The 24,245-nt window shown below is 55.7% G+C and overlaps 1 protein-coding gene across 2 annotated transcripts in view; it reads left to right on the top strand.

Annotated features, from left to right (window-relative positions):
• The window catches only part of LOC144947338 (uncharacterized), a 64,483-nt gene extending 41,556 nt beyond the window's left edge, over nucleotides 1–22,927 (top strand). For both annotated transcript variants that reach the window (XM_078876605.1, XM_078876604.1), the window contains exons 6-17: nucleotides 591–864; nucleotides 4,874–4,978; nucleotides 7,352–7,439; nucleotides 8,451–8,537; nucleotides 9,252–9,771; nucleotides 9,953–10,029; nucleotides 11,425–11,526; nucleotides 12,734–12,855; nucleotides 13,772–13,835; nucleotides 14,023–14,101; nucleotides 15,285–15,570; nucleotides 20,688–22,927. In XM_078876605.1, coding sequence (XP_078732731.1) covers nucleotides 591–864; nucleotides 4,874–4,978; nucleotides 7,352–7,439; nucleotides 8,451–8,537; nucleotides 9,252–9,771; nucleotides 9,953–10,029; nucleotides 11,425–11,526; nucleotides 12,734–12,855; nucleotides 13,772–13,835; nucleotides 14,023–14,101; nucleotides 15,285–15,570; nucleotides 20,688–20,880 — 1,997 coding nt within the window. In that variant the 3' untranslated portion in view covers nucleotides 20,881–22,927. The remainder of the gene's footprint in view (nucleotides 1–590; nucleotides 865–4,873; nucleotides 4,979–7,351; nucleotides 7,440–8,450; nucleotides 8,538–9,251; nucleotides 9,772–9,952; nucleotides 10,030–11,424; nucleotides 11,527–12,733; nucleotides 12,856–13,771; nucleotides 13,836–14,022; nucleotides 14,102–15,284; nucleotides 15,571–20,687) is intronic.
• Nucleotides 22,928–24,245: the final 1,318 nt, after the last annotated feature.

The following is a 24,245-nucleotide window of genomic DNA, read 5'->3' as shown; positions in this document are numbered from 1 at the left end:
ACCACACTCCACCACAACCACCACCGCCACCACACTCCACCACAACCACCACCGCCACCACACTCCACCACAACCACCACCGCCACCACACTCCACCACAACCACCACCGCCACCACACTCCACCACAACCACCACCGCCACCACACTCCACCACAACCACCACCGCAACCACCACCACCACCACACTCCACCACCACCGCCACCACACTCCACCACAACCACCAGCGCACTAACCGCTACACCACCGCTTCCCACACACACACACACAGACACACACACAGACACGCACACAGACACTCACACAGACACGCACACAGACACGCACACAGACACTCACACAGACACGCACACAGACACGCACACAGACACGCACACAGACACCCACACACAGACACAGACACCCACACACAGACACGCACACAGACACGCACACAGACACACACACAGACACACACACAGACACGCGCTAAAGAACGGGGGCAGAACATTCAGACCACCGCACCCCCCCCCCCACGTACCGTTGTCGTCGTGGCGATGATCGTGAGCCCCCCCCCCCCGCTGTGTGCGCGTTGTTGTTGTTGTTCTCCAGGGGCACTGTCGGGCGGCGAGGTGTGGCGGGAGGGCGGCTGCGATCGGCTCGGCAGCTCCGGCGCCACCGCCGCCGTAGGAGGGGGGGGGGCGCCCCCCCCCACCCACCGCAACGGAGCCGCTGAGCCGTCGCCTGGAGTGAGGCCTTCGGTGGGGGGCCCCGCGCGCGCCCCCCTCTCGCTGACCCCCTCGGTGTGCGGGGGGCAGTCGGCCCCCCTCGCCACGGCCGGGACGTCGGGCTCCCTCAACGGGCACTCGCCTCCGTGGAAGGGCAGGTGAGCCAGTTTGTGTTGCGTGTGTGTCCTGGGCCTCCCCTAGGTCGACTCGGCCTTAAATGAGTGCCTGGTTGCGGCGGGTAAAAACATCGCCGCTGGCCACCCATCCCCTCGTATCGTGCGCCGTGCCGGCCTTCATAGGTGCTGCTCGCTAACAGCACTTGCCCCTACAGTCTGTTCAGGTTATAAAGGGGATCTTTGTCTTTGTGTGAGATCAAGTGTGCGTGTTCACGTGCGTGTGATCCAGTACGCAGTGGGGAACACAGGTGGTGCGTTTGTCAGTCATGTCAGCGAGTCAACCCATGACACCTGGGTCTGCCCCAAGTGAACATTTCGCCACAGTTGCAAGATCTTAACCAACTCGCCTGGTATACCGGAGGTTGTGGGTTCGGTCCCGACCCCTGTAAATTTGAAATTTGCATGTGTCTTTCCCCGTGGTCGCGTTAATTTTTCTCCAGGTCCTCCGGTTTTTACCTCCACATTTAGAATCAACGTTTGCGTTTCGAGTATTTGGTTGCGATACATTTCTGCATAATGAGCCGCTTCTTTGAGCTATCATTAGTGGCCGGGTCACTTCTGAAGAAGAGCTACATGGCTCAGTGGGCCTTACCTGGTTTAGACCTCCTGCCAGACTCGGCCGTAAATGGGAACTTATTTCGGCGTGTAAAAACATCGACACTGGGGAGACAAAGGTGGCCGGGCGTGGTGCTGGCCCCACCGTTCCTGGCCTTCACAGGCGCCAGCTAACAGCACTTTGCCCCGACAGCGTGCGAGCGACGTCGCACGGGGGACCTTTGTCTTTGTACTACAATCCCACGACAATCCAGTTGCTGGACTGGATTGGTGCCGCCCCCGTGGTCGCCCCGCCCCGTGATCCGCGGATCGAACAAATCGCTCGAGACGCCGGTGCACGGCAGCGAGAGCACTTCATGCGAATGCCGTCCTGTCGCAAACGGGTCACACGTTTGGCCGACTGCGCACGACGAGCGAGCGAACGAACGTGTAAATCCCGAGGCGACTCGCTTTGTCGGCAGCGGCGGTTGCTGACCCCCGATGACCCCTGAGCGGCGAGGCTCCGTCTCGATTAACGGGGCGGGCGGGCGGGCGGGGGTGGCGGTGGGCGGTGAGGGCCGGGGGAGGTAATTTTGCGACGAGCGAGCGACACCGGACGCCGTGTTTACTGCGCGGGGTCCCGCAGGGCGTCTCGGGTTTGGCGGCTGCGCTCCGGCCGATCGCACGCCAATTTGTTTCTTTACGCTTTCCCAACTACGGTTTCAAGCGTCCGCGCAAGAGGCTCCGCCGCGCCCCATTAGTCACTCCGTCGTCCGTCTCCTGTCTGCCCGACTCTCCATCTGTCCCATCTCCCCAGTTGTCCGCCTCTTGAGTCCGTCCATCCCCCCTTCGTGTATGTCTCTCCATTTGTCTGCATCTCTGTCTGTCCGTCTCTCCACCCGTCCCTCCTTCTAGCCTGTGCGTCCTGCCCTCCCCCACTCACTTTCCCTAAGAGATTGAATGATGGTGCCATTCGCCCACCACGTGTTGTGTTCTCTAATCCACGCGTTCTTCTCAGCGTAGTACCAAGCACACGCCTCTCTCCACGCTTCTTTGCGCAATCTGCAGTTTTTGTGCCAAATGCGTGAAAGCACATTTAATTAATTATTTTTAAAGCTTTCTATGGAATTGCCCGAGCATGTTCAAGTGTGGCAGGACCCTCCTGAATCCTCAGACTCAGTGGGGGTGTGCATCTGTGTGGGTCTGTGTGAAAATATAAGTCAGGCCGACTGTTTTGTCTCATCCACACTGTGGCCAATCGGCACACTGCAGGTCATAACAACAACACACTCACTTAGCCACTCATGCAATACACCCACCCACTCGCACGCTCGCTCGCTCGCCCACTCACTCACTCACTCACCCACTCTCTCACTCAACCACTCACTCACTTAGCCACTCATGCAATACACCCACCCACTCGCACGCTCGCTCGCTCGCCCACTCACTCACTCACTCACCCACTCTCTCACTCAACCACTCACTCACTTAGCCACTCATGCAATACACCCACCCACTCGCACGCTCGCTCGCTCGCCCACTCACTCACTCACTCACCCACTCTCTCACTCAACCACTCACTCACTTAGCCACTCATGCAATACACCCACCCACTCGCACGCTCGCTCGCTCGCCCACTCACTCACTCACTCACCCACTCTCTCACTCAACCACTCACTCACTTAGCCACTCATGCAATACACCCACCCACTCACTCGCCCATTCGCTCGCTCGCCCACCCACTCGCCCGCCCATTCGCTCGTCCACCCACTCACTCTCACACTCGCTCACCCACTCACTCACTCACCTAACCACTCACCCACCCAATCACTCACACACCACACCCACCCCCTTTCACACTCACTCACCTACCCACTCACTCTCACACTCAGTCGCCCGCTTAATCGCTCTCCCGCCCATTCGTTCGTCCACCCACTCACACCCACTCGCTCTCACCTAGCCACTCGCCCACCCACTCGCTCACAAAATACATCCACCCACGCTCACCCTCACTCGCCCGCTCACTCACTCGCCCGCCTGTTCGCTCGCCCACCCACCCACTCACTTGCAATAAATAGGCTCTGCTGCTGGGCAAAAATAGTGTTGGTGGGTTAAAGAGGAACGGGGCGACGGCGTGGGTGGACCGGGGGAGGGGAGGGGTGGGGTGCGCGCTGTGCTGGTAAACAAGCAGCGGCAGCAGCAGCTCGTCAACACGCGTGGTCTCGACACGTGACGGCGTCTACACGCCAGCGTGCGTGTGCGCGCGCGTGTGTGTGAGTGCGCACGTGAGCGACTGGGTAATTTTGTGCGCGTGTGCCGTGTGGGAGTGCGTGTTTGTGGATGCGTGACGGGAGTATGTGCGTGGGTGCGTTTGTGAGGAGGAGCGGCGGTGTAGTGGTTAGCGCCCTGCGCTACAAAACAGCGGAGACCCGAGTTCGATTCCCGCTCACGGTCGGCCATCCGTGGCGATTACATGAACCCGTCCTGGGCCTCCTCTAGGCCGACGCAGCCTCAAACGAGTACACGGGGTGCGGTGTGTAAACGTCGTGACTGGGGAGACAAAGGCGGCCGGGCGTGGTGCTGGCCACCCACCCCCTCGTGTGCCACAGTGCCGCACGTCATAGGTGCTGCTACTCGCTAACGGCACTTGCCCCAACCGACTCTTCATGCGCCGCGGGGGATCTTTGTGGTGGTGGTGGTGTGATGATGTTTTAATTGTGTGTGTGTATAATGCAGTGAGCGTGTAAGATGTGTGTTTGCGTGGGAGTGGGTGTCTGTGAAAGTGTGTGATGGAGTGTGTGTGCGTGTTTGTTGATGGTGTGCGTGCGTGTGGTGCCTTGTCGGCCTTCATAGGCGACGCTCGCTAACGGCACTTGCCCCATCAGTCTGTGAAGCCTACATGGGGATCTTGGTCTTTGTCCTTTTGGTGGTGCGTGGGAGTGGGTGTTTGTGGATGTGTGTGATGGGGCGTGAGTGTTATGGGGAGCGGTGGCGCAGCACAAATCCGGCGACCCGAGTTCGATTCCAGCCCACGGCCAACACCGGTGACGATTATTTGAACTGGTCCGGGGGCTCCCCTAGGTCGACTCAGCCTCAAATGAGTACCTGGTGCGGCGTGTAAACATCGCCACTGAGGAGACCGAGGTGGCCGGGCGCGGTGCCGTGCCGGCCTTCATAGGTGCTCGCTAACAGCACTTGCCCCAGCGGTCTGTAAAAGCTACACGGGTGATCTTTATATTTGTGTGGGTGTTGATCGACTAGGCCTCAAACGAGTGCGCAGGGCCACGTGTCACCATCGGCACTGGGGAGACAAATGCGGCCGGGCACGGTGGTGGGCACCCACCCCTTCGTGTGACGTGCCGGCCTTCATAGGTGACACGCTCGCTAACGGCACTTGCCCCCAGCGTTACGTTGAAGGCTATCATCGGGGCGGCGACCTTTTGCCTTTGCCTTGCAGCCCACCACCCAGGGATGGAGGCAAGAGCCACGCCCTCTTCTGCCACGGGATGTGCAAGTGGCCGGGCTGCGAGGGAGTGTTCAAGGAGTTCACGCAGTTCCTGCGGTGAGGGAACCTCCGCCACACGTCCACCACACGTTTGTCGCATGTCTACCACACGTCCGTCACACGTCTACCACATGTCCGTCACATGTCTACCACACGTCCACCACACGACCGTCACACGTCCGTCACATGTCTACCACATGTCCACCACACGTCCGTCACATGTCCGTCACATGTCTACCACACGTCCGTCACATGTCTACCACACGTCTACCACACGTCCGCCGCTTGTCTACCACATGTCCGTCACATGTCTACCACACGTCAGTCACATGTCCACCACGCGTCCACCACACGTCCGCCACATGTCTACCACACGTCCGTCACATGTCTACCACATGTCTGCCACATGTCCATCACATGTCTACCACATGTCCGTCACATGTCTGCCACACGTCCACCACACGTCCGTCACATGTCTACCACACGTCCACCACACGTCCGTCACATGTCTACCACACGTCTACCACACGTCCGTCACATGTCTACCACATGTCTACCACATGTCTGCCACATGTCTACCACATGTCCGCCACTTGTCCGCCACTTGTCCGCCGCATGTCCGCCACGTGTCCGTATCCTTCCCGTAGGTATCACCACTAGCATCCAGCAGTGGAGAATAATAATAATAATGATGATGATGAAGATGATGTGTTTTCATTCGGCGCCATTGATCGGAAGATCACAAAGTGCCGAACACGCGACAAACTCGGCGCTCCGTAAACTAGCGGATCGATGTTTATTTGTGCAGGCCCCAGAGCGCGGGCAGAGTCGAGTTCGTGTGAGCAGATAGCGCCGAGGGATTGGCCCGGTGCTCCGCCAGCGATCGTGTCGCAATGGACCCCGGCTCATTTATTCTGCCCATAGTGCCGACGGTGCTGCTGCTGATGGTGCTGATGATGATAATGATGGTGCTGGTGATGATATGATGGTGCTGATGATAGTACTGATGATGATGGTGCTGTTGCTGATGGTGCTGGTGATGATAATGATGGTGCTGGTGATGATATGATGGTGCTGATGATGATAATGATGGTGCTGATGATAGTACTGATGATGATGGTGCTGTTGCTGATGGTGCTGGTGATGATAATGATGGTGCTGATGATGATAATGATGGTGCTGATGATAGTACTGATGATGATGGTGCTGTTGCTGATGGTGCTGATGATGATATGATGGTGCTGATGATGATAATGATGGTGCTGATGATAGTACTGATGATGATGGTGCTGTTGCTGATGGTGCTGGTGATGATAATGATGGTGCTGATGATGATATGATGGTGCTGATGATAGTACTGATGATGATGGTGCTGTTGCTGATGGTGCTGGTGATGATAATGATGGTGCTGATGATGATATGATGGTGCTGATGATAGTACTGATGATGATGGTGCTGTTGCTGATGCTGCTGGTGATGATAATGATGGTGCTGATGATAGTACTGATGATGATGGTGCTGTTGCTGATGCTGCTGATAATGTTTCTAATGATGATGGCGCTGATGCTGCTGCCGATGGCGCTGATGCTGCTGCTGATGGTGATATGATTGTGCCGATGATGATGATGCTGATGCCGCTGAGGCTGCTGGTGATGGTGCCGATGATGACTGTGATGGTGCCGACGATGACGATGATGGTGCCGACGATGACTGTGATGGTGCTGACGATGACGATGATGGTGCCGACGATGACGATGATGACTGTGATGGTGCCGATGGTGACTATGATGGTGCCGACGATGACGATGATGGTGCCGATGATGACTATGATGGTGACGACGATGATGACGATGATGGTGACGACGATGATGACGATGATGGTGCCGATGATGATGATGCTGATGCCGCTGAGGCTGCTGGTGATGGTGCCGATGATGACTGTGATGGTGCCGACGATGACGATGATGGTGCCGAAGATGACTGTGATGGTGCTGACGATGACGATGATGGTGCCGACGATGACGATGATGACTGTGATGGTGCCGATGGTGACTATGATGGTGCCGACGATGACGATGATGGTGCCGATGATGACTATGATGGTGACGACGATGATGACGATGATGGTGACGATGATGGTGACGACGATGGTGACGATGATGGTGCCGATGATGACGATGATGGTGCCGATGATGACGATGATTGTGCCGATGATGACGATGATGACTATGATGGTGCCGACGATGACGATGATGGTGCCGACGATGACGATGATGGTGCCGATGATGACGATGATGACTATGATGATGACGATGATGTCTATGATGGTGCCGATGATGACGATGATGACTATGATGGTGCCGATGATGACGATGATGACTATGATGGTGACGATGATGACTGTGATGGTGCCGCTGGTGCGCGGTGCAGGCACATGAGCACGGAGCACATGCTGGACGACCGCAGTGCCGCACAGTGCCGCGTGCAGATGCAGGTGGTGGACCAACTCGAGATCAAGGTGAGGACACGCGGCACCCAAGGGGGAGGGCGGGGAAGAGCTACCCCCGTTACCCGCCGAAAAAAGTCGTCCCATTAATCCGCCAGTAAGGCAGAAGAGCGCGGATAACGGGATTCATGGCGGACGGTGTCGCGGCGGTGAACGTGATGGCTGTGGTAGCGTTAGTGTTTTAAACTGGCGGTAGCTGTGATGACGACGATGGTGGTACTGGTGGCATTTGATGTGGTAGGGATGGAATTGTTAATGCCGGTGAAGCAGAGAGGATGGTGAGGATTATGAAGATGGTGATGATGCTAGCTGCGACAGATGATGATGATGTTGATGACGGCAATGGAAGTGATGATGCTGATGGTGGTGGTGGTGATGATGATGGCAGCGGCAATGATGGTAATGATGTTGATGCAGTAGAGATTCTGATGATGGTGGGAATGACTGGTGGTGGTGATAATGCTGATGATGGTAATGTCAATGAAAAGAATGATGATGGTGGTGATGATGGTAATTCCAATTATGGCAATGATGCGCTAGAGATGATGATGGTGGTGGTGATGATGATGATGCTGATGATGATAATGGCAATGATGGTGATGATACGGTAGAAATGATGGTGGTGATGAGGATAATGCTGATGGTGATTGCAATGTTGGTAATCATGTACAGATGATATTGGGAATGATGGTGGTGGTGGTGGTGGTGAGGATAATGCTGATGGTGATGGCAATGATGGTAATACTGTACGGATGATATTGGGAATGATGGTGGTGGTGGTGGTGAGGATAATGCTGATGGTGATTGCAATGTTGGTAATCATGTACAGATGATATTGGGAATGATGGTGGTGGTGGTGGTGAGGATAATGCTGATGGTGATGGCAATGATGGTAATACTGTACGGATGATATTGGGAATGATGGTGGTGATGATGACGACGATGTTAACGGCAACGATGTTTGATGACGGTGGTGGTGGTGACGACGGCGGTGACGACGATGTTGTTGTTGTCGTTGCTCAGCTGCTGAAGGAGCGGGAGAGGCTGCAGGCCATGATGGTTCACCTCCGCGTGGGCCCTCCCGAGCAGAAGCCGCCGCATCACCAGCCGGTGAGCCGACTCCTCCATCGCGACTGGGCGGTGGTGGTGGGGGGGGGGTTACAGCAGAGGTCGCAACCGGGTGCCCGATACGCGTACCCTACCCGATACCCGGCTACCCGTACCTGGCCGGGTACGGGTACCCGTTTGCGACCCTGGTTAGGCCGTGAGTCACTGGTGAGTAACCGTTTGTCACTCATTTCGGGTAGGGTACGGGTAGCGAACGGGTACCCGTACCCGGCCGGGTACGGGTAAGGAATCAAAACCCGTGTGCGACCTCTGGGTTACAGACATGATGGCACGGTTCGGCACTTGTCGTTCAGCTCTAAAACAACTCCTGCGCAAGCGGCGTGCGTGTGACGTGTTCCGGACTCGCAGTCTCCACAGTGTCAGTTCATCAGCACAGCTGTACGCACGGTCTGTTACCGATGACTATGTATAGATACCCGACGACTCGCGTAGAGACCCGTGTGTCACGCGTGCGTTGCTTGCGTGTGTCGCACGTGTTGCGTGTACGTGTGGCGTGCGTTGTGTGTGTGTGTGTGTGTCGCATGTGTGGCGTGTACGTGTGGCGTGCGTTGTGTGTGTGTGTGTGTGTCGCATGTGTGGCGTGTACGTGTCACGTGCGTTGTGTGTGTGTCGCATGTGTGGCGTGTACGTGTGGCGTGCGTTGTGTGTGTGTGTCGCACGTGTGTCACCTTGGTCGCATTTGTCGTGTGCGAGCAGCTCAACCTGGTATCCACGGCAGCCGTTTGCCGGGCGACGGAGCCAATGAGGACTCCGACCCCTCCTCCTCCTCCCATCACCACCTCCACCACCACGGCGGTGGCAGCGGCAGCGGCCGCCCTCCTTGCGGCCGCCCCCCCAGCGCTGACCCCTTCGTTGACCCCGGGTTTGACCCCCGCGATGACCTCGCTGGCCCCCGCCACCCTCGCAGCTCCTCTGGCGGCGAGCGTCTACGGGACGCCGCTCTGCGCGGCCGCCACCGTCGCAGCTAAATCCGCGGCGCAGCCTCAACCGCCCCCGGCGCCACCGCAGCTACTACCGCAGCAGCAGCAGCCGCTGGCATCGGCGCTGCCAGCGCTACTGGCGCAGGCGCAGCCGCAGGCGGGCGCGGCATCTTGCCCCGCGGTGCCGCCCCCGGCGACCATAGTCGCGGCGATGCCTGGGTGCGTCGTCACGCCGACAGCAGGGGGAGGTTCGGCGAGAAGGAAGGTGGAGAGGGCGGCCAGCCCCCTGCTGCTCGGTGAGGACACGGGGTGGGGTGCCAACGCCGCTCGCTCGTTCTCTCTCTCTCCGTCGGAATGAATTCGATCGCGCTCGTCAGATTCCTCCTCCCCCCGTCTAAATAACGGCTCTCATCCTGTGAACCCCGTGACCACGGACGTGACGCCTCGATTCCCCGTGTCTCCTCCGTGGTCCCGCAGACGTGTCCAAGAGCCACGACTTCTACCAGAGCACGGACGTGCGGCCGCCGTACACTTACGCGTCGCTCATCAGACAGGTGCGTGCACGCGTGGCGATGATAATGGGGAGCGGAAGTGTCGCGGTGCGGCGTGCTGTGAACCCTACGAACCCGGCGACCCGAGTTCGATTCCCGCTCACGGCCACCAACACCCAGTGACGATTGTCTGAACCGGTCCCGGGCCTCCCCTAGGTCGACTCGGTCTCAAATGAGTAGCTGGTGCGGTGTGTAGTAAATATCGCCACTGGGGAGACAAAGGCGGCCGGGCGTGGTGCTGGCCACCCACCCCCTCGTGTGCCGTGCCGGCTTTCATAGATGCTCGCTATAACAGTACTTGCCCCAACAGTCTGTTAAAGGCTATACGGGGGGTCTTTGTCAAAAAATTTTGGCGATCATATTGCAGTCCGTTCTATAACGTGGTAGTTGCGTTTCTGAAGAACACCGCGTTTTGAAAGAATCGCGTTGTAATGAATAATATGGGGTCAAGCTCAACACGTGAGATGCGTGCGCAGGCTGAACAAAGACCCGCTTATTACGCCTCACGCGACGTAGTTCCGCTCGCTCGCTTGATGGCGTGATATCCCACTCGCGTTACCGGTGTTGATGGCCTTGTTGGTGATGGTGTTGGTGACGGTGTTGGTGGTGGTGTTCGTGACGGTGTTGATGGCGGTGTTGGTGGTGGTGTTGATGGCGGTGTTGGTGACGGTGTTGATGGCGGTGTTGGTGACGGTGTTGGTGACGGTGTTGGTGGCGGTGTTGGTGACGGTGTTGATGGCGGTGTTGGTGGCGGTGTTGGTGACGGTGTTGGTGACGGTGTTGGTGACGGTGTTGATGGCGGTGTTGATGGCGGTGTTGGTGACGGTGTTGGTGGCGGTGTTGGTGGCGGTGTTGGTGACGGTGTTGATGGCGGTGTTGATGGCGGTGTTGGTGGCGGTGTTGATGGCGGTGTTGATGGCGGTGTTGGTGACGGTGTTGGTGACGGTGTTGGTGACGGTGTTGGTGACGGTGTTGGTGACGGTGTTGATGGCGGTGTTGGTGACGGTGTTGGTGACGGTGTTGGTGACGGTGTTGGTGACGGTGTTGGTGGCGGTGTTGGTGTTGGTGACGGTGTTGGTGACGGTGTTGGTGGCGGTGTTGGTGACGGTGTTGGTGACGGTGTTGGTGACGGTGTTGGTGACGGTGTTGGTGGCGGTGTTGGTGACGGTGTTGGTGACGGTGTTGGTCACGGTGTTGGTGACGGTGTTGGTGACGGTGTTGATGGCCGTGTTGGTGACGGTGTTGGTGACGGTGTTGGTGACGGTGTTGGTGGCGGTGTTGGTGGCGGTGTTGGTGACGGTGTTGGTGACGGTGTTGGTGGCGGTGTTGGTGGCGGTGTTGGTGATGGTGTTGGTGACGGTGTTGGTGACGGTGTTGGTGACGGCGGCGAACCCTCAGGCCATCGTGGAGGCCCTGGACAAGCAGCTGACTCTGAACGAGATCTACACGTGGTTCACTCAGACGTTCGCCTACTTCAGGAAGAACGCCGCCACGTGGAAGGTCAGAGGCTTCTCTCAAACCCCGCACCAATAAGCCAATAACCATCGACCCCTAACCATTGACCCCTAACCATCGACCCCTAACCATCGACCCCTAACCATCGACCCCTAACCATTGACCCCTAACCATCGGCCCCTAACCACAGACCCCTAACCATTGACCCCTAACCATCGGCCCCTAACCATTGACCCCTAACCATTGACCCCTAACCATGGGCCCCTAACCAACGGCCCCTAACCATCGACCCCCAACCATTGACCCCTTACCATTGACCCTAACCATCGACCCCTAACCAACGACCCCTAACTGTAATTCCAAACCCCTGTCCGTAATCTAAAACTCTGAACCCCCAACCATAAACCAGAAACCTTGAACCACAATCCCCTAACCATAAACCCAAGCCGTGAACCAGAAAGCCCTAAGCATGAACCCTGAGCACTGAACCCGCAACTGCAGCTGTGAACTTGAGAAACAACGCCACCACGTGGACGGTGGTGAGGGCACCAAGCCTGAGCATCGACAACTTCGACGCGACAGCCTCACCCTGACTCACCCTGACTCACCCTGACTCACCCTGACTCACCCCTACCTCTACTCCTCACCCTGACTCAATGACTCTACCCCTCACCCTGACTCACCCCTACCTCTACCCCTCACCCTGACTCACCCCTACCTCTACCCCTCACCCTGACTCACCCCTACCTCTACCCCTCACCCTGACTCATTGACTCTACCCAGACCCTACCCCTCACCCTGACTCGTTGACCCTACCCCTAACGCTACCCCTAAACCCAGAAACTAACCCGAACCTTAACCTTGACCCTACCCCTAACTAACCCTGACCCTACCTCAAACCCTGACCCTAACCCTGACCCTGACCCTGACCCTACCTCTCACCCTGACCCTGACCCTACCCCTAACGAACCCTGACCCTAACCCTAACCCTGACCCTAACCCTGACCCTACCCCTCACCCTGACCCTGACCCTACCCCTAACGAACCCTGACCCTACCCCTCACCCTCACCCTGACCCTACCCCTAACGAACCCTGACCCTACCCCTCACCCTGACCCTGACCCTACCCCTAACGAACCCTGACCCTACCCCTCACCCTGACCCTACCCCTAACGAACCCTGACCCTACCTCCTAACCCTTCCGCTGACCCCGACGCCTAAGCTGTGCGTGCTCGCGCGTGTGTTGTCCCAGAATGCCGTGCGGCACAACCTGAGCCTGCACAAGTGCTTTGTGCGCGTGGAGAACGTGAAGGGCGCCGTGTGGACGGTGGACGAGGGCGAGTTCCAGAAGCGGCGTCCACCCAAACTCGCCGGGTGACTCCCGCGCCTCGCAAACAACAAGCACAGCGACCCCCCCCCCCCCCCGCTCCGTGTAGCCTTCAACAGACTGTGGGGGGCAAGTTGCTGCGGTAGTGAGTAGCGTCGCCTGTGAAGGGGACCGGCGCTGTGGCACACGAAGGGTGGATGGCCAACACCGCCACGCCCGCCCCCCCCCCCCCGGTGCCGATGGTTACTACACACCGCACCGGGTTACTCATTTCGGCCGTGAGCGGGAATCGAACTCGTGCCGCCGGGTTCGCAGCGCTGACTGCTCAGTTACACACACAAAGTTGAAGCTCCCCCGTGTAGCCTTAACAGACTATAGGGGCAAGTGCTGTTAGCGAGCACCTATGAAGGCCGGCACGGCACACGAAGGGGATGGGTGGCCAGCACCACGCCCAGCCGCCTTTGCCTCCCTAGCGGCGATGTTTACTACACACCGCACCGGGGACTCGTTTGAGACTGAGTCGACCGCACGTAGGCATTGTCACACGCGCATTCTCACACACGAGAACGGAACGGTTGCCACAGACCTCATGCACTGAGCCCATCGCTACGCACTGCAATGGGGCGACCACAACCCGGACTCGAACCCAGAACCCCAGCGGTGCACACTCGGCATCCCCGACACGGCCATTACGGGCCTCGCATACACCCCCCGTTGTTGTTGACACCTCCCCGTTGTTGACACCCCCCCCGTTGTTGTTGACACCTCCCCGGTGTTGACACCCCCCCCGTTGTTGTTGACACCTCCCCGTTGTTGACACCCCCCCCGTTGTTGACACCCCCCCCGTTGTTGTTGACACCTCCCCGTTGTTGACACCCCCCCCGTTGTTGTTGACACCTCCCCGTTGTTGACACCCCCCGTTGTTGACACCTCGTCTCTCCGCCACCTTGTTTCTTCCGTCAGGAGCGTGGTGATGAAGAGCTCAAAGTCGGGCCATCATTACAGCGCCGATTACAACGGCATGTCGGTGAGTGTCCGACACCGCCCAGTCCACAGACGTTGTCTATACACTGCTGGATGAAGGCCTCCACCACATCATGCCAGACGTATTTTGAAGGGGTTGTTGTTTGACCATACTTCACCACGCTGGTCGAGTGTTGGTTGCTAGACGCCGACCCCAGAGTCACCGCGCTCGCCGCCTGTTTCCCCTACAGTCGTACGGAGTGATGGACATTGGTGACCAGCTGCTGACCGGCATGGGAGGCTCTCTGGCGGGACACCACGTTTACGAGGGTATGACCTTCCCTTCCCTATTTATTTTATCATAATTTTACTTAGCCAGGAGAGCGCGCCACTGAGTCCCATGACTTTCTTTTCAGGGGGGTCCTGCCACCGCTGCTGCTGTTGCCACGTTGGGATTTTAGTTCAAGACGTGTTTCAGCCAATCAGTGATGGGTCGTGTGTTTATAATTATTCACGTGGGGAGGAAACCGGAGCAACCGGAGGAAACCCACGCCTTGTGCGATGGTGCAACGCTCTATCCCCGTACAGACGGAAACAGATGGCGATGAGTCCACACTCGCTGTATCGCCTTTTGGCCACCCCGGGTTACTACGGCACCTCCTCGACACCCACGCACGGGTCGTGGGGAGTTCCACAACAACATCTGTGTGTGCTACGTGCAGCAGCAGCAGCAGTGTAGCCACCACCACCACTGCGGTGATAATGACTTAAATTTCGATTTAAAGCTTTCGTGACTGCAGGGATTCATCTTCTTGGTTCTTTCGGTAAAGTCACGTAGAAGGGAAGTAATAAAATAATACAAATAAAACATAATAAAGTAATTATCACGACGTTTCGGCCACAACGCAAGCAGCCGTCCTCAGGTGAAGAATGAAAAACCACCAAGCTTGGAGCGTATATTCTTTTGTCAAGGCGCTCTTCTTCCACCCCTCCAACCCAGCTTAAATATACGCTCCAAGCTTGGTGGTGTTTCATTCTTCACCTGAGGACGGCTGCTTGCGTTGTGGCCGAAACGTCGTGAGAATTATTTCATTATGTTTTATTTGTATTATTTTATTACTTCCCTTCTACGTGACTTTACCGAAAGAACCAAGAAGATAATGGCTTAATAAATCCATGGTGCCTATGTAGGTCTGTGGGCCCTGTGTAGAGGGGACGGGTCTACGTACAGGGCACATGGGGTGTCGCTCGCCGCCGATTCATTATCACGGTCGAGCGGGTATCACTCCCCGCGCACACGTGTGTTACCACACACACGTCACCACGCACACGTGTCACCACACACACGTGTCGCCACGCACATGTCAATGTGTCAACTTCGCCACTAAGGCGTGGTGCTGGCCACCCACATACTCGTGTGCCGTGCCGGCCTTCGTGGGTGCCGCTACGCTAACAGCACTTGTCCCAAAAGTCTGTTAAGGCTACAGGGGGGACCTTTGTCTTTGTTGCGCAGGCGAGGGAGACGCGTACTCGATGGGCGACGCTCACGCCAGCCCCAACCGCTCGCCCCACGACTACGACACAGACTCGTCCCCCGACGGACGACTCTGCGAGCCCTTCCCGGACATGCCCATGCGCCGGCAGAATCACCATCATCATCAGCATCATCATCATCATCAGCAGCAGCAGCATCATCATCAGCAGCAGCGACAGTACCTGCAGAGTTTCCAGCGCCGGCACGGAGATGCGAGCGGGAGCTGGGAGAGGCACGGCGAGCAGGTGGTCGCGCAGCACCTCGCGTAAGCGACGCCCCGCGGGAAGCGGACGCCCCGGAACTACTGCCGAGATTCATTCGGGGGTGGCCTGTGGGTAGCGTAGGCAAGCGAGTAGCACGGTTGGCTACGTACGGTGTGAAAGAAGTTTAGCGTACACACTTAGGGGGGGCGGCGCTTTCGCACCGTGTCCTGCTTTGGAGATGTTACGATGTCGCCGGCGGTGTCATCTGACACGAGTAGAATTGGTGCTCTTGTTGTTGCTGTTGATTTCTTCCGACCAACTTTATGCCACTTACACTATGAGACACCTCCTTTACCAGTGGCAAAATATAGTAATAGGTTTTTACCCTTTCAACTGCTACATAAACTGACACCTTTATACAAGGCATCATGTTTGCAATAACCACAACACAAGCAGTCGTTGTTTCTTTTTGTTTGCATTTTGACTGCTTGTGTTGTGGTTATTGCAAACATGATGCCTTGTATAAAGGTGTCAGTTTTTGTACCAGTTGAAAGGGTAAAAACCTGTTACTATATTATGCCACTTGTTACTGTTATCGGCGTCGCGTCGTCACAAGATGAAGAGCCCCTGCCGGGGAGGTGGGGAGGGGCAGTCGCAGAGCGGTGCAATCTCCGTGTTCTAAAAACTAAACTACCTCCATGTTACCAGGTAAGGCCCACTGAGCTATAGCAGCTCTTTTTCCGAAGCGATTTGGCCACGAATGATAGATCAGCGAAGTGGCTGATTGCGTGCAAATTCATAGCAGCCATTTTCTCCGAGCCCGTGCTGATTCTGAACGTGGAGGGAGAAAAACCAGAGGCCCCCGGCGAAAAATCCACACCGCCACGGTGAAAACATGCAAACTCCAAATATACAGCAGGTATCGGAGAACTACCATTGAGGTCCCTTCGAGTGACCGCTTGTCCACGCACAGTAGAGGGCAGCTCTTCCTACTCTCGCCCTGCCACCCAGGTGGGATTTTCGCTGCGTGACGGTCCAACCGATGTTTTTAATCACCGGAATTTTTGCTCTAATGGCATTAAACTCTGTTGAATCACACAGGCGGTGGTCGGGATGAGAGCTCGGGATCTTATCGGTGCTGGATCAGCGTCATCTGACCTCTGAACCATCTCCCGGCCACCTGCCTGGTTGAATTCTTTTTTAAACGTCGAATGTAGGTGTGCAGTGATGGAGCTGGTCTAAAACTAAGCGATTAACATTTATTTTTTATCTAAACATGCGAGGCCCACTGAGCTGTACAGATATTTTTCAGAAGCGACCTGGCCACAAATGATCGCTCGACGAAGTGGCTAATCACCATCACGTGGGCATTTATAGCAGCCATGTTGATCCTAAATGGGGAGGGGGAAAAGCGGAGCACCATTTGAACAATGCACGTGTGCCTCATGGGGAGAGAGACAGGCAAACTCCAAATGTACAGGCGTCGGGGTCTGCATCGAACTCATGGCCTCCTGCGTGCCGGGCGAGGCAGTGAAACATCTCGCCGCCGTGGTCACTGCGGATGAGGTGAAGGAGGGGGAGAGAGAGACCCAGCCCAGAACCGGTTCGGATGTCACTCGCCGCTGGTGTTAGCTCTGGCCGAGAATTGAAATGTATGATAATTGGTTTTTTACCCTTCTATCTGGCAACAAAACTGACACCTTTTTTACAAGGAGTCATGTTTGCATAGACCACAATACCTGCATTGTCTCTGAGTTGTGCGCCTTTTGGCGTCATCTGGTCCAACCCATGTGAGACTAGGCTCTAAGTAAAGCTGTCTCGGGTGTGGACCAATCAACTTCAAGGACAGTGCACATTATCAGAGTTATGTTTTTTGTTTGCATTATGACTGCAGGTATTGTGGTCTATGCAAACATGACTCCTTGTAAAAAAAAGGTGTCAGTTTTGTTGCCAGATAGAAGGGTAAAAAAACAATTATATTTTTTACTGGCAAATGAGGTTCCAATGGTGAATTGAAATGTAGTTGCCGGGTTCATAGCACCAGTGCGCTAACCACTGTGCCACTGCTCCAGTAATAATGAGTAAGACCTTCTGCTTTAATACTTCCACGGGCTTGTTTGCCCGTCCTAGGACGGAAGCTGGTAATATTGACGAAAAAATTGAGCAGAGTAACACATTGTCCTGCGGAGGGAGCTGGTAGGAACGTTGGGTTGCTCGGTCAATGGCCTGCAGGGTCAACGGCGGCGTGGTGTATTCCGCAAATATGCCCGACTGTGAGGGCGGGCACAAGCCGGCGTGAGTAGGTTAAACGTTGAGTTTTATAAGGGCACCACGGGGTGACCAGCCCCTCCCCACCCAGCCCCACCCCTCCCTCCATCCAACTAGCCCCATTCGCCCCACCCAGCCCCTCCCCACCCTCCCCACCCTCCCCACCCTCCCCTCCCCACCCTCCCCACCCAGCCCCTCCCACCCTCCCCACCCAGCGCCTCCCCACCCTCCCCACCCAGCCCCTCCCCACCCTCCCCACCCAGCCCCTCCCCACCCAGCCCCTCCCCACCCTCCCCTCTCCACCGAGCCCCACCCCTCCCATTTTTGGATGCACGACGGACGGACACAATAATCCCCTGTGGGCTGGTGTAACCAGGAGGTTCCTACCAGTATAATTGTATCTTGTGTAAATTTTATGCCAGTGAATCTTGCACAAAAGTATGTCATCAAACACTTCACCGCATTTCACTGTAGCACTGCATTAATGGCAGTGATTCTTGCGCAAAATTACGTCATAAAACACCTCACTTCATGTACCTGTATATAACTGACCTTCAATTTGTTCAAATTCACTGCTCTGATACTAGATTATCTTCTGCTTTCGGTCGCTGGGGTTGAAATAAATTTGGAATTCGATACAGTATCTGGAAAATCACCGATAAATGTCTATTTTTAAATCATATTCTCAGGTTTTTTCGGTAAAGTCACGTAGGTAAAAACATTAAAATTAATGAAAGTAAAATAAAACAAAACAAAACTTTCATTAATTTTAATGTTTTTACCTACGTGACTTTACCGAAAAAACCTGAGAATATGAATCATTGCAGTCACGAAAGCTTCAAATCTAGAATTATTTTTAAATCCTTTATATTAAGTTCGCGTGCTTGCTTGCTTGCGTGCTTGCTTGCTTGCTTAGGACCGTGCAAATCTTTCGGTCGTTTTTTAACCCACTTCCCGTGATCCAATCGAGCTGACATTTTCCACACAGACTCGTTGTGCCAGACAATTATTGTTCGTGAAAATTCCCAAAATTTTACACTTTTTAGGCAAAAAAAAATGTATTTTACATATATTCAAATAGAACGCATTCATGGCTTTGGCTGAACGTCAGAGTGTAAGAGCCCAGAGCTTAACCCCTCCACAGGCCGTGGCGGAGTAGCGCAGTTGGTAGCGCCCTCGCTTCCCATGCCAAAGGTCGCGGGATCGATCCCCGCGTCCTCCACAGGCGAATATATTTTTAAATCCTTTATATTAAGTTCGCTGCCACGCATATAAAGGATTTATAGTGAAAAACTTTGTTTTTACGGGTTATACTTATGTAATGCGGGCGTAAGCGACCTTCCGGATGTGACGTCACGGGGGGTGGAGTCACGTGACGTGGGTGGAAGGTTCGGCTCCTTAAGCGGGTAAACCGGAAGGGGAAGTCAGTCGGGGTGTGAATGGAAAAGAGTAAGGCCACGCGGGCGAGTGAGAAGAGGGGGGCACCGTCGGCCAGCGGGAGCCAACCCCGAGGACAGGAGGAAGCTACAGAGTGGTGTGGAGCTGCAGAGAAGACAGCCAGAAGGGCTGTGTGTTAGAGGCAGCGGTGTGGCTGCCAGGAGTGGCAGGAGCGACGAAGAGAGAGAGACAGCACGAGGCTGTCAGAGCTGCGGAGTGGAGGAAGGAGAGAGGAGCTGCAGCGAGTACAGCCAAAAGGGGCTGTGTGAGAGTAACAGCAGCGGGGCTGCTGTTGTGGACTGGAGCGACATCGGAGTCAGCACCGTGGAGACTGAACGAGTAGAGACAGCCGTGTGGGAATACAGTACGAACCAAATAAAGGACACTGAGCCAGACATCGTGGTCAAGTCTTTTATTACACTTATACCATAATGTAGAAGCATCCATTAGACTTACCTTTTGTCTCAAGTGCTGAAGGAATAAATAAAGACACCAAATCCACTTTTGTTGCTGCGTATAATTATTTATTAGATTCACTTTCAATAAAGAAACGTGAAACTTAAAGCGAATTTTGCGAAAAAAAATTATATTTCTGCTCGGCCTGCGCGAGTGTAAAAATCCACCCGCTCATGAATATTAATGATGGGGGGGGGGGGGTGGCATGTGGAGTGACGTCACGCGCGTTACACACAAACAGACATTCTTGGCTCAGTAGTGATTCTGTTATATTTTTTGCCGATTGGCTTTGTCCGTCTGTCCATCCGTTGGATCTGTCCGTCTTTCCGTCCACCCTCTAGCAGGGAGGGGGGGGGTCAACGATTGCTCTCGCAAAGATGGGTCCGATGTGAACTACACTTCATGGTGAAGTTGTGCCGCTATTCGGAATTTCCCCCCCCCCCCCCCCCGTGGAAAAATCCGTTCACGATCGACCGATCGAAGGCGCTGCCCGAAAACTCGGCGATAACGAAACGACCAAAAAGACCGGCGCCGAGAGTTGTGGTCTTTCGGCGGCCGAGGCAGCGACGTCGCACACGCCGGGACGGCCGTTGCGTCCGTGATTCTTTGGGGTCTTTCGGTAAAGTCCCGTAGGTGGGCTCAAAAGAAAATAACAAAAAAACGACGACGTTGCGATCGCAGCACAGGCGCTCGTCGTCGGGAAGAGCGCTTGCGTCGCGATCGAACCGTCGTAGTTTTCCGCTATTTTTTTTGTTATTTTCTTTGAACCTTTCGACGTGACTTTACCGAAAGACCAAACAATGTGAATCCCTGCAGTCACGAAAGCTTCAAGTCGAGATTGACGCAGTGCTGTTCTGCGTGATTTTTGTATTCATCCGGCATCGGTTAACGCACCACCACCGAGACGCGACCGACGCTTGTCCGGGAGGCGTTGCGGGGAGATCCACGGCGCCTGCATCGGGGCGCTTCTTCCGCTTGACAACGTTTTATTTATTTATATTTTTTGCTTTTTCTCCAGGCACTCGGCGCGGGTGAAAGAGGAACCCCACGACGATGACGACGACGACGGCGGCGGCGGCAACGAGGATGGGGCCCCCCCGCCGGTCGCCATGGCGACGGAGACGGCGGGTGGATGCGGCGGCGGCGGCCACGAGATGATGATGGAGCAGGAGGAGGAAGAGGGGGGGGGAGGAGGAGGAGGGGGAGGATGAGGAGGAGGCGAAGGCCATGACCTTCACGGAAGAGGGGTTTTACGTTGGCGGTGGCGGCGGCGAGGAGTTTGCGCCCTCGATCACGGCACATGGAGCGTCGCCCGTGTCCCACTGACGCGTCGGCGCCACCAACTGCCGCCCCCCCCCCTCCTCCACCCCCACGTGGTTTGTGGGGGGGCAGTGAGAGGGGCGGGGAAACAACGTCCCGTGAAAAATACCCCCCCCCCCCCCCGACGAAGACGACATTAATGGCGCGCCCCGAAACGGGACGCACGGACCTGATCGCAATCCTCAATCCTCGGCGTAACGATTTATTATTCCGCTCCGTTTTTTTTTATAAATGCTGATATTTTTCAAATTGTTAACCGTCAGTCACACCCCCCCCATTGCGTGAAATGAAATGTTCCAAAGTGTTCGTGCTGCTGTGTGACACTTGGACCCCCCCCCCCTCCTCCCACCCCCCCCCCTCCCCCCCCCCCCATTTGTGAAATGACAATGGAATGACCCAAGGCTGAAGAGTGGTGGCCGGATCGGTCTATTTTGTGCTGCGGGGGTGAAGTGGTATTGCGCAGGAGTTGAATACAGCCCCGTTTGAGAGAGGCGTCTGTAGATGCCATTATGTGCCATGTTTGTTCGGAACTTTGAACCACGACTCGCTCTCTCTCTCGCACGCTTGCAAAAGACAAAGGTCCCCCGTATAGCCTTAGCAGCCAGTTGGGATAAGTGCTGTTCGCAAGTAGCCTCTGCGAAGGCCGGCACGGCACACGACGGGGTGGGTTGCCAACACTACGCCCGGCCGCTGATATTTACACGCGGTACCGGTTTCTCGTTTAAGGCTGAGTCGACCTAGGGGACACACAGGACGGACCAGTTCGCATATTTGCCACTGTTATTGGTCACGAGCGGGAATCGAACTCGGGTGGCCACCGGGTTCGTATCGCAGCCCGCTAACAACGACACTACCGCTCGACACACACACTTGGACACACACACACACACTTGGACACACACACACACGTGGACACACACACGTGGACACACACACACACTTGGACACACACACTTGGACACACACACTTGGACACACACACTTGGACACACACACACACTTGGACACACACACGTGGACACACACACGTGGACACACACACACACACTTGGACACACACACACACACTTGGACACACACACACTTGGACACACACACACACTTGGACACACACACACACTTGGACACACACACACACACGTGGACACACACACACACTTGGACACACACACACTTGGACACACACACACACACTTGGACACACACACACACACTTGGACACACACACACACACTTGGACACACACACTTGGACACACACACACACTTGGACACACACACACGTGGTTCCTCACTAATACATGCCGTACATACTTGCACACTCACACACAAACACACACTTCCTCGTTCACACACACACACAGCAGGTGATGTTGACGACCACCTCTATAGCGTTAACAGGCGCACACACTCAAGACGCACGCACTCAAGACGCACGCAAATGACAAAGATCCCCCGTGTAGCCTTTAACGGACTGTTGGGGCAAGTGCTGTTAGCGAGCGCCTCTGAAGCCCGGCACGGCGCACGAGGGGGAGGGGGTGGGTGGCTAGTGCCACGCCCGGCCACTTCTGTCCACCTAGTGGCACACAAACATCCAGGGTGCAAATCTCTGCTGGACCGCGCTGCGACAGCCACACCGAGTCACCGTGACCCCTGTGTGCGTGTGTGTGTGTTCGTAACCACGCCGACACCTTTTCAGCCTCCCGCAAACTCCGTGGCGTTGCCAGCGCGCACCAGAGGTCGCAACCGGGTACCCGATACCCAGCCGGGTACGGGTAGCCGTTTGCGACCCTGGTGCGGCTGGGTACGGTTACGCGTAGGCCGTGAGTCACTGGTGAGTCGCCGTTTGTCACTCATTTCGGCTGGGTACGGGTACCCATTTGCGACCTCTGGTGCGCACGCAGGCGGCGGTGGTGGCGGTGGTGGTGGTGGTGGTGGCGGTGGTGGTGGTGATGGTGGGGGGGAGGGAATTGGACCGGGTGCCGCAGTTAAATGTCACTGCGCTAAGTTCACCCTCCCCGTTCCGCCGACGGTCGTCATCTCTGATTATAATCATTGGCTCGTGACGATGGTCGTCGATGATTGGCCTTGACACGAACCTTGCAGACAATCTGCGTTAAGCGAAGAGTCGTGATTGGTCGATGTACATTACGCTTTATTTTTTAAACGTGTTGTAAACGGGGCTTCGTTTTAATCCGGCACAACCACATCCGGCAATACCTCGCGCACAACGGGTGGCTGTGGCTACCGGTCACGCGCCGCCCGGGTTCACGTTCTACCAGCGATCCGGTGAATATTGCCGTGCCCGGCGCACCGTATCCAGTCATACCTCTCGCTGCGTCTGCGGCTGCTAAGTCAGAATGATTAAGCCTCGCTGGTGATAATCCTAGTGGGGGGTGGGAGTTTGTAAGATGTGTGTAACATAAACTGTGTCATGGGAAATGTGGCCCGTTCTGGCCAGTCGGTGAGAGAATAAACGGAACTTTATTTTACCAGGTAAGGCACACAGAGCTCTATGCAGCTCATTTTCACAAGCGACCTGGCCACGAATGATAGCTCAACGACAAGTGGCTTATCGCGTATAAATTTAGAGCAGCCGCATACTCCAAAGGCGCGTTGGTAAATGTGGAGGACCAGGAGACAAAATGCACTCGACCAAATATTACAGCAGGTGTCGGGATCGGCACCGAACCCCCCCACGACCTTTATAGCGGACGAGGCAATTCACATCTCGTCGCCCGCGGTGCCTCGTGAGCATCGCTTGCTCATCGCCTCAAGTCGAGCGGACGGAACTCCGTAGCGCTTCCTCGCGGACGGACGACGACGACAACTGGCGGAGACGGCAGTTTGGGCCGCACGTGGCACGCGGCGATGAGGGTTCGCGCTTTCACCCGACCTCGTGTGACCCCTGCACCCACCAGAGGCACGAGATCGACCAAAATTCCTAACAACAACAGCAACGTCAAAAACGGATGATGAAAAAAAAAACGGGGTCCCGTAGAGCTAAACTAAATCCAGCATTGATTATTGATTGAATTGATTGGGGACCCCGAATTTGTGTCAAATCGTTCCTGAAACTTTGTGAGCCGTCAGGTGTCGTGCGCGGTGATGATGATGGTGGTGATGGTGGTGTCGATTAGCCACCCAGGGAGAGCCTGCCAGAGGCTCTGTTTCAGGGAAGAGGGGTCCTGGTCCATTGGAGATGTTTGGCCCGTTATTGTGTTCAAGAATATATATCTAATTATATAACTATAAAA

This window comes from Lampetra fluviatilis, chromosome 44, assembly GCF_964198595.1.
Source record: "Lampetra fluviatilis chromosome 44, kcLamFluv1.1, whole genome shotgun sequence".
Lineage (NCBI taxonomy): Eukaryota > Metazoa > Chordata > Hyperoartia > Petromyzontiformes > Petromyzontidae > Lampetra > Lampetra fluviatilis.
Note: the sequence above shows the minus strand (reverse complement) of the source record. Positions and strands in the feature narration are given on the sequence as shown.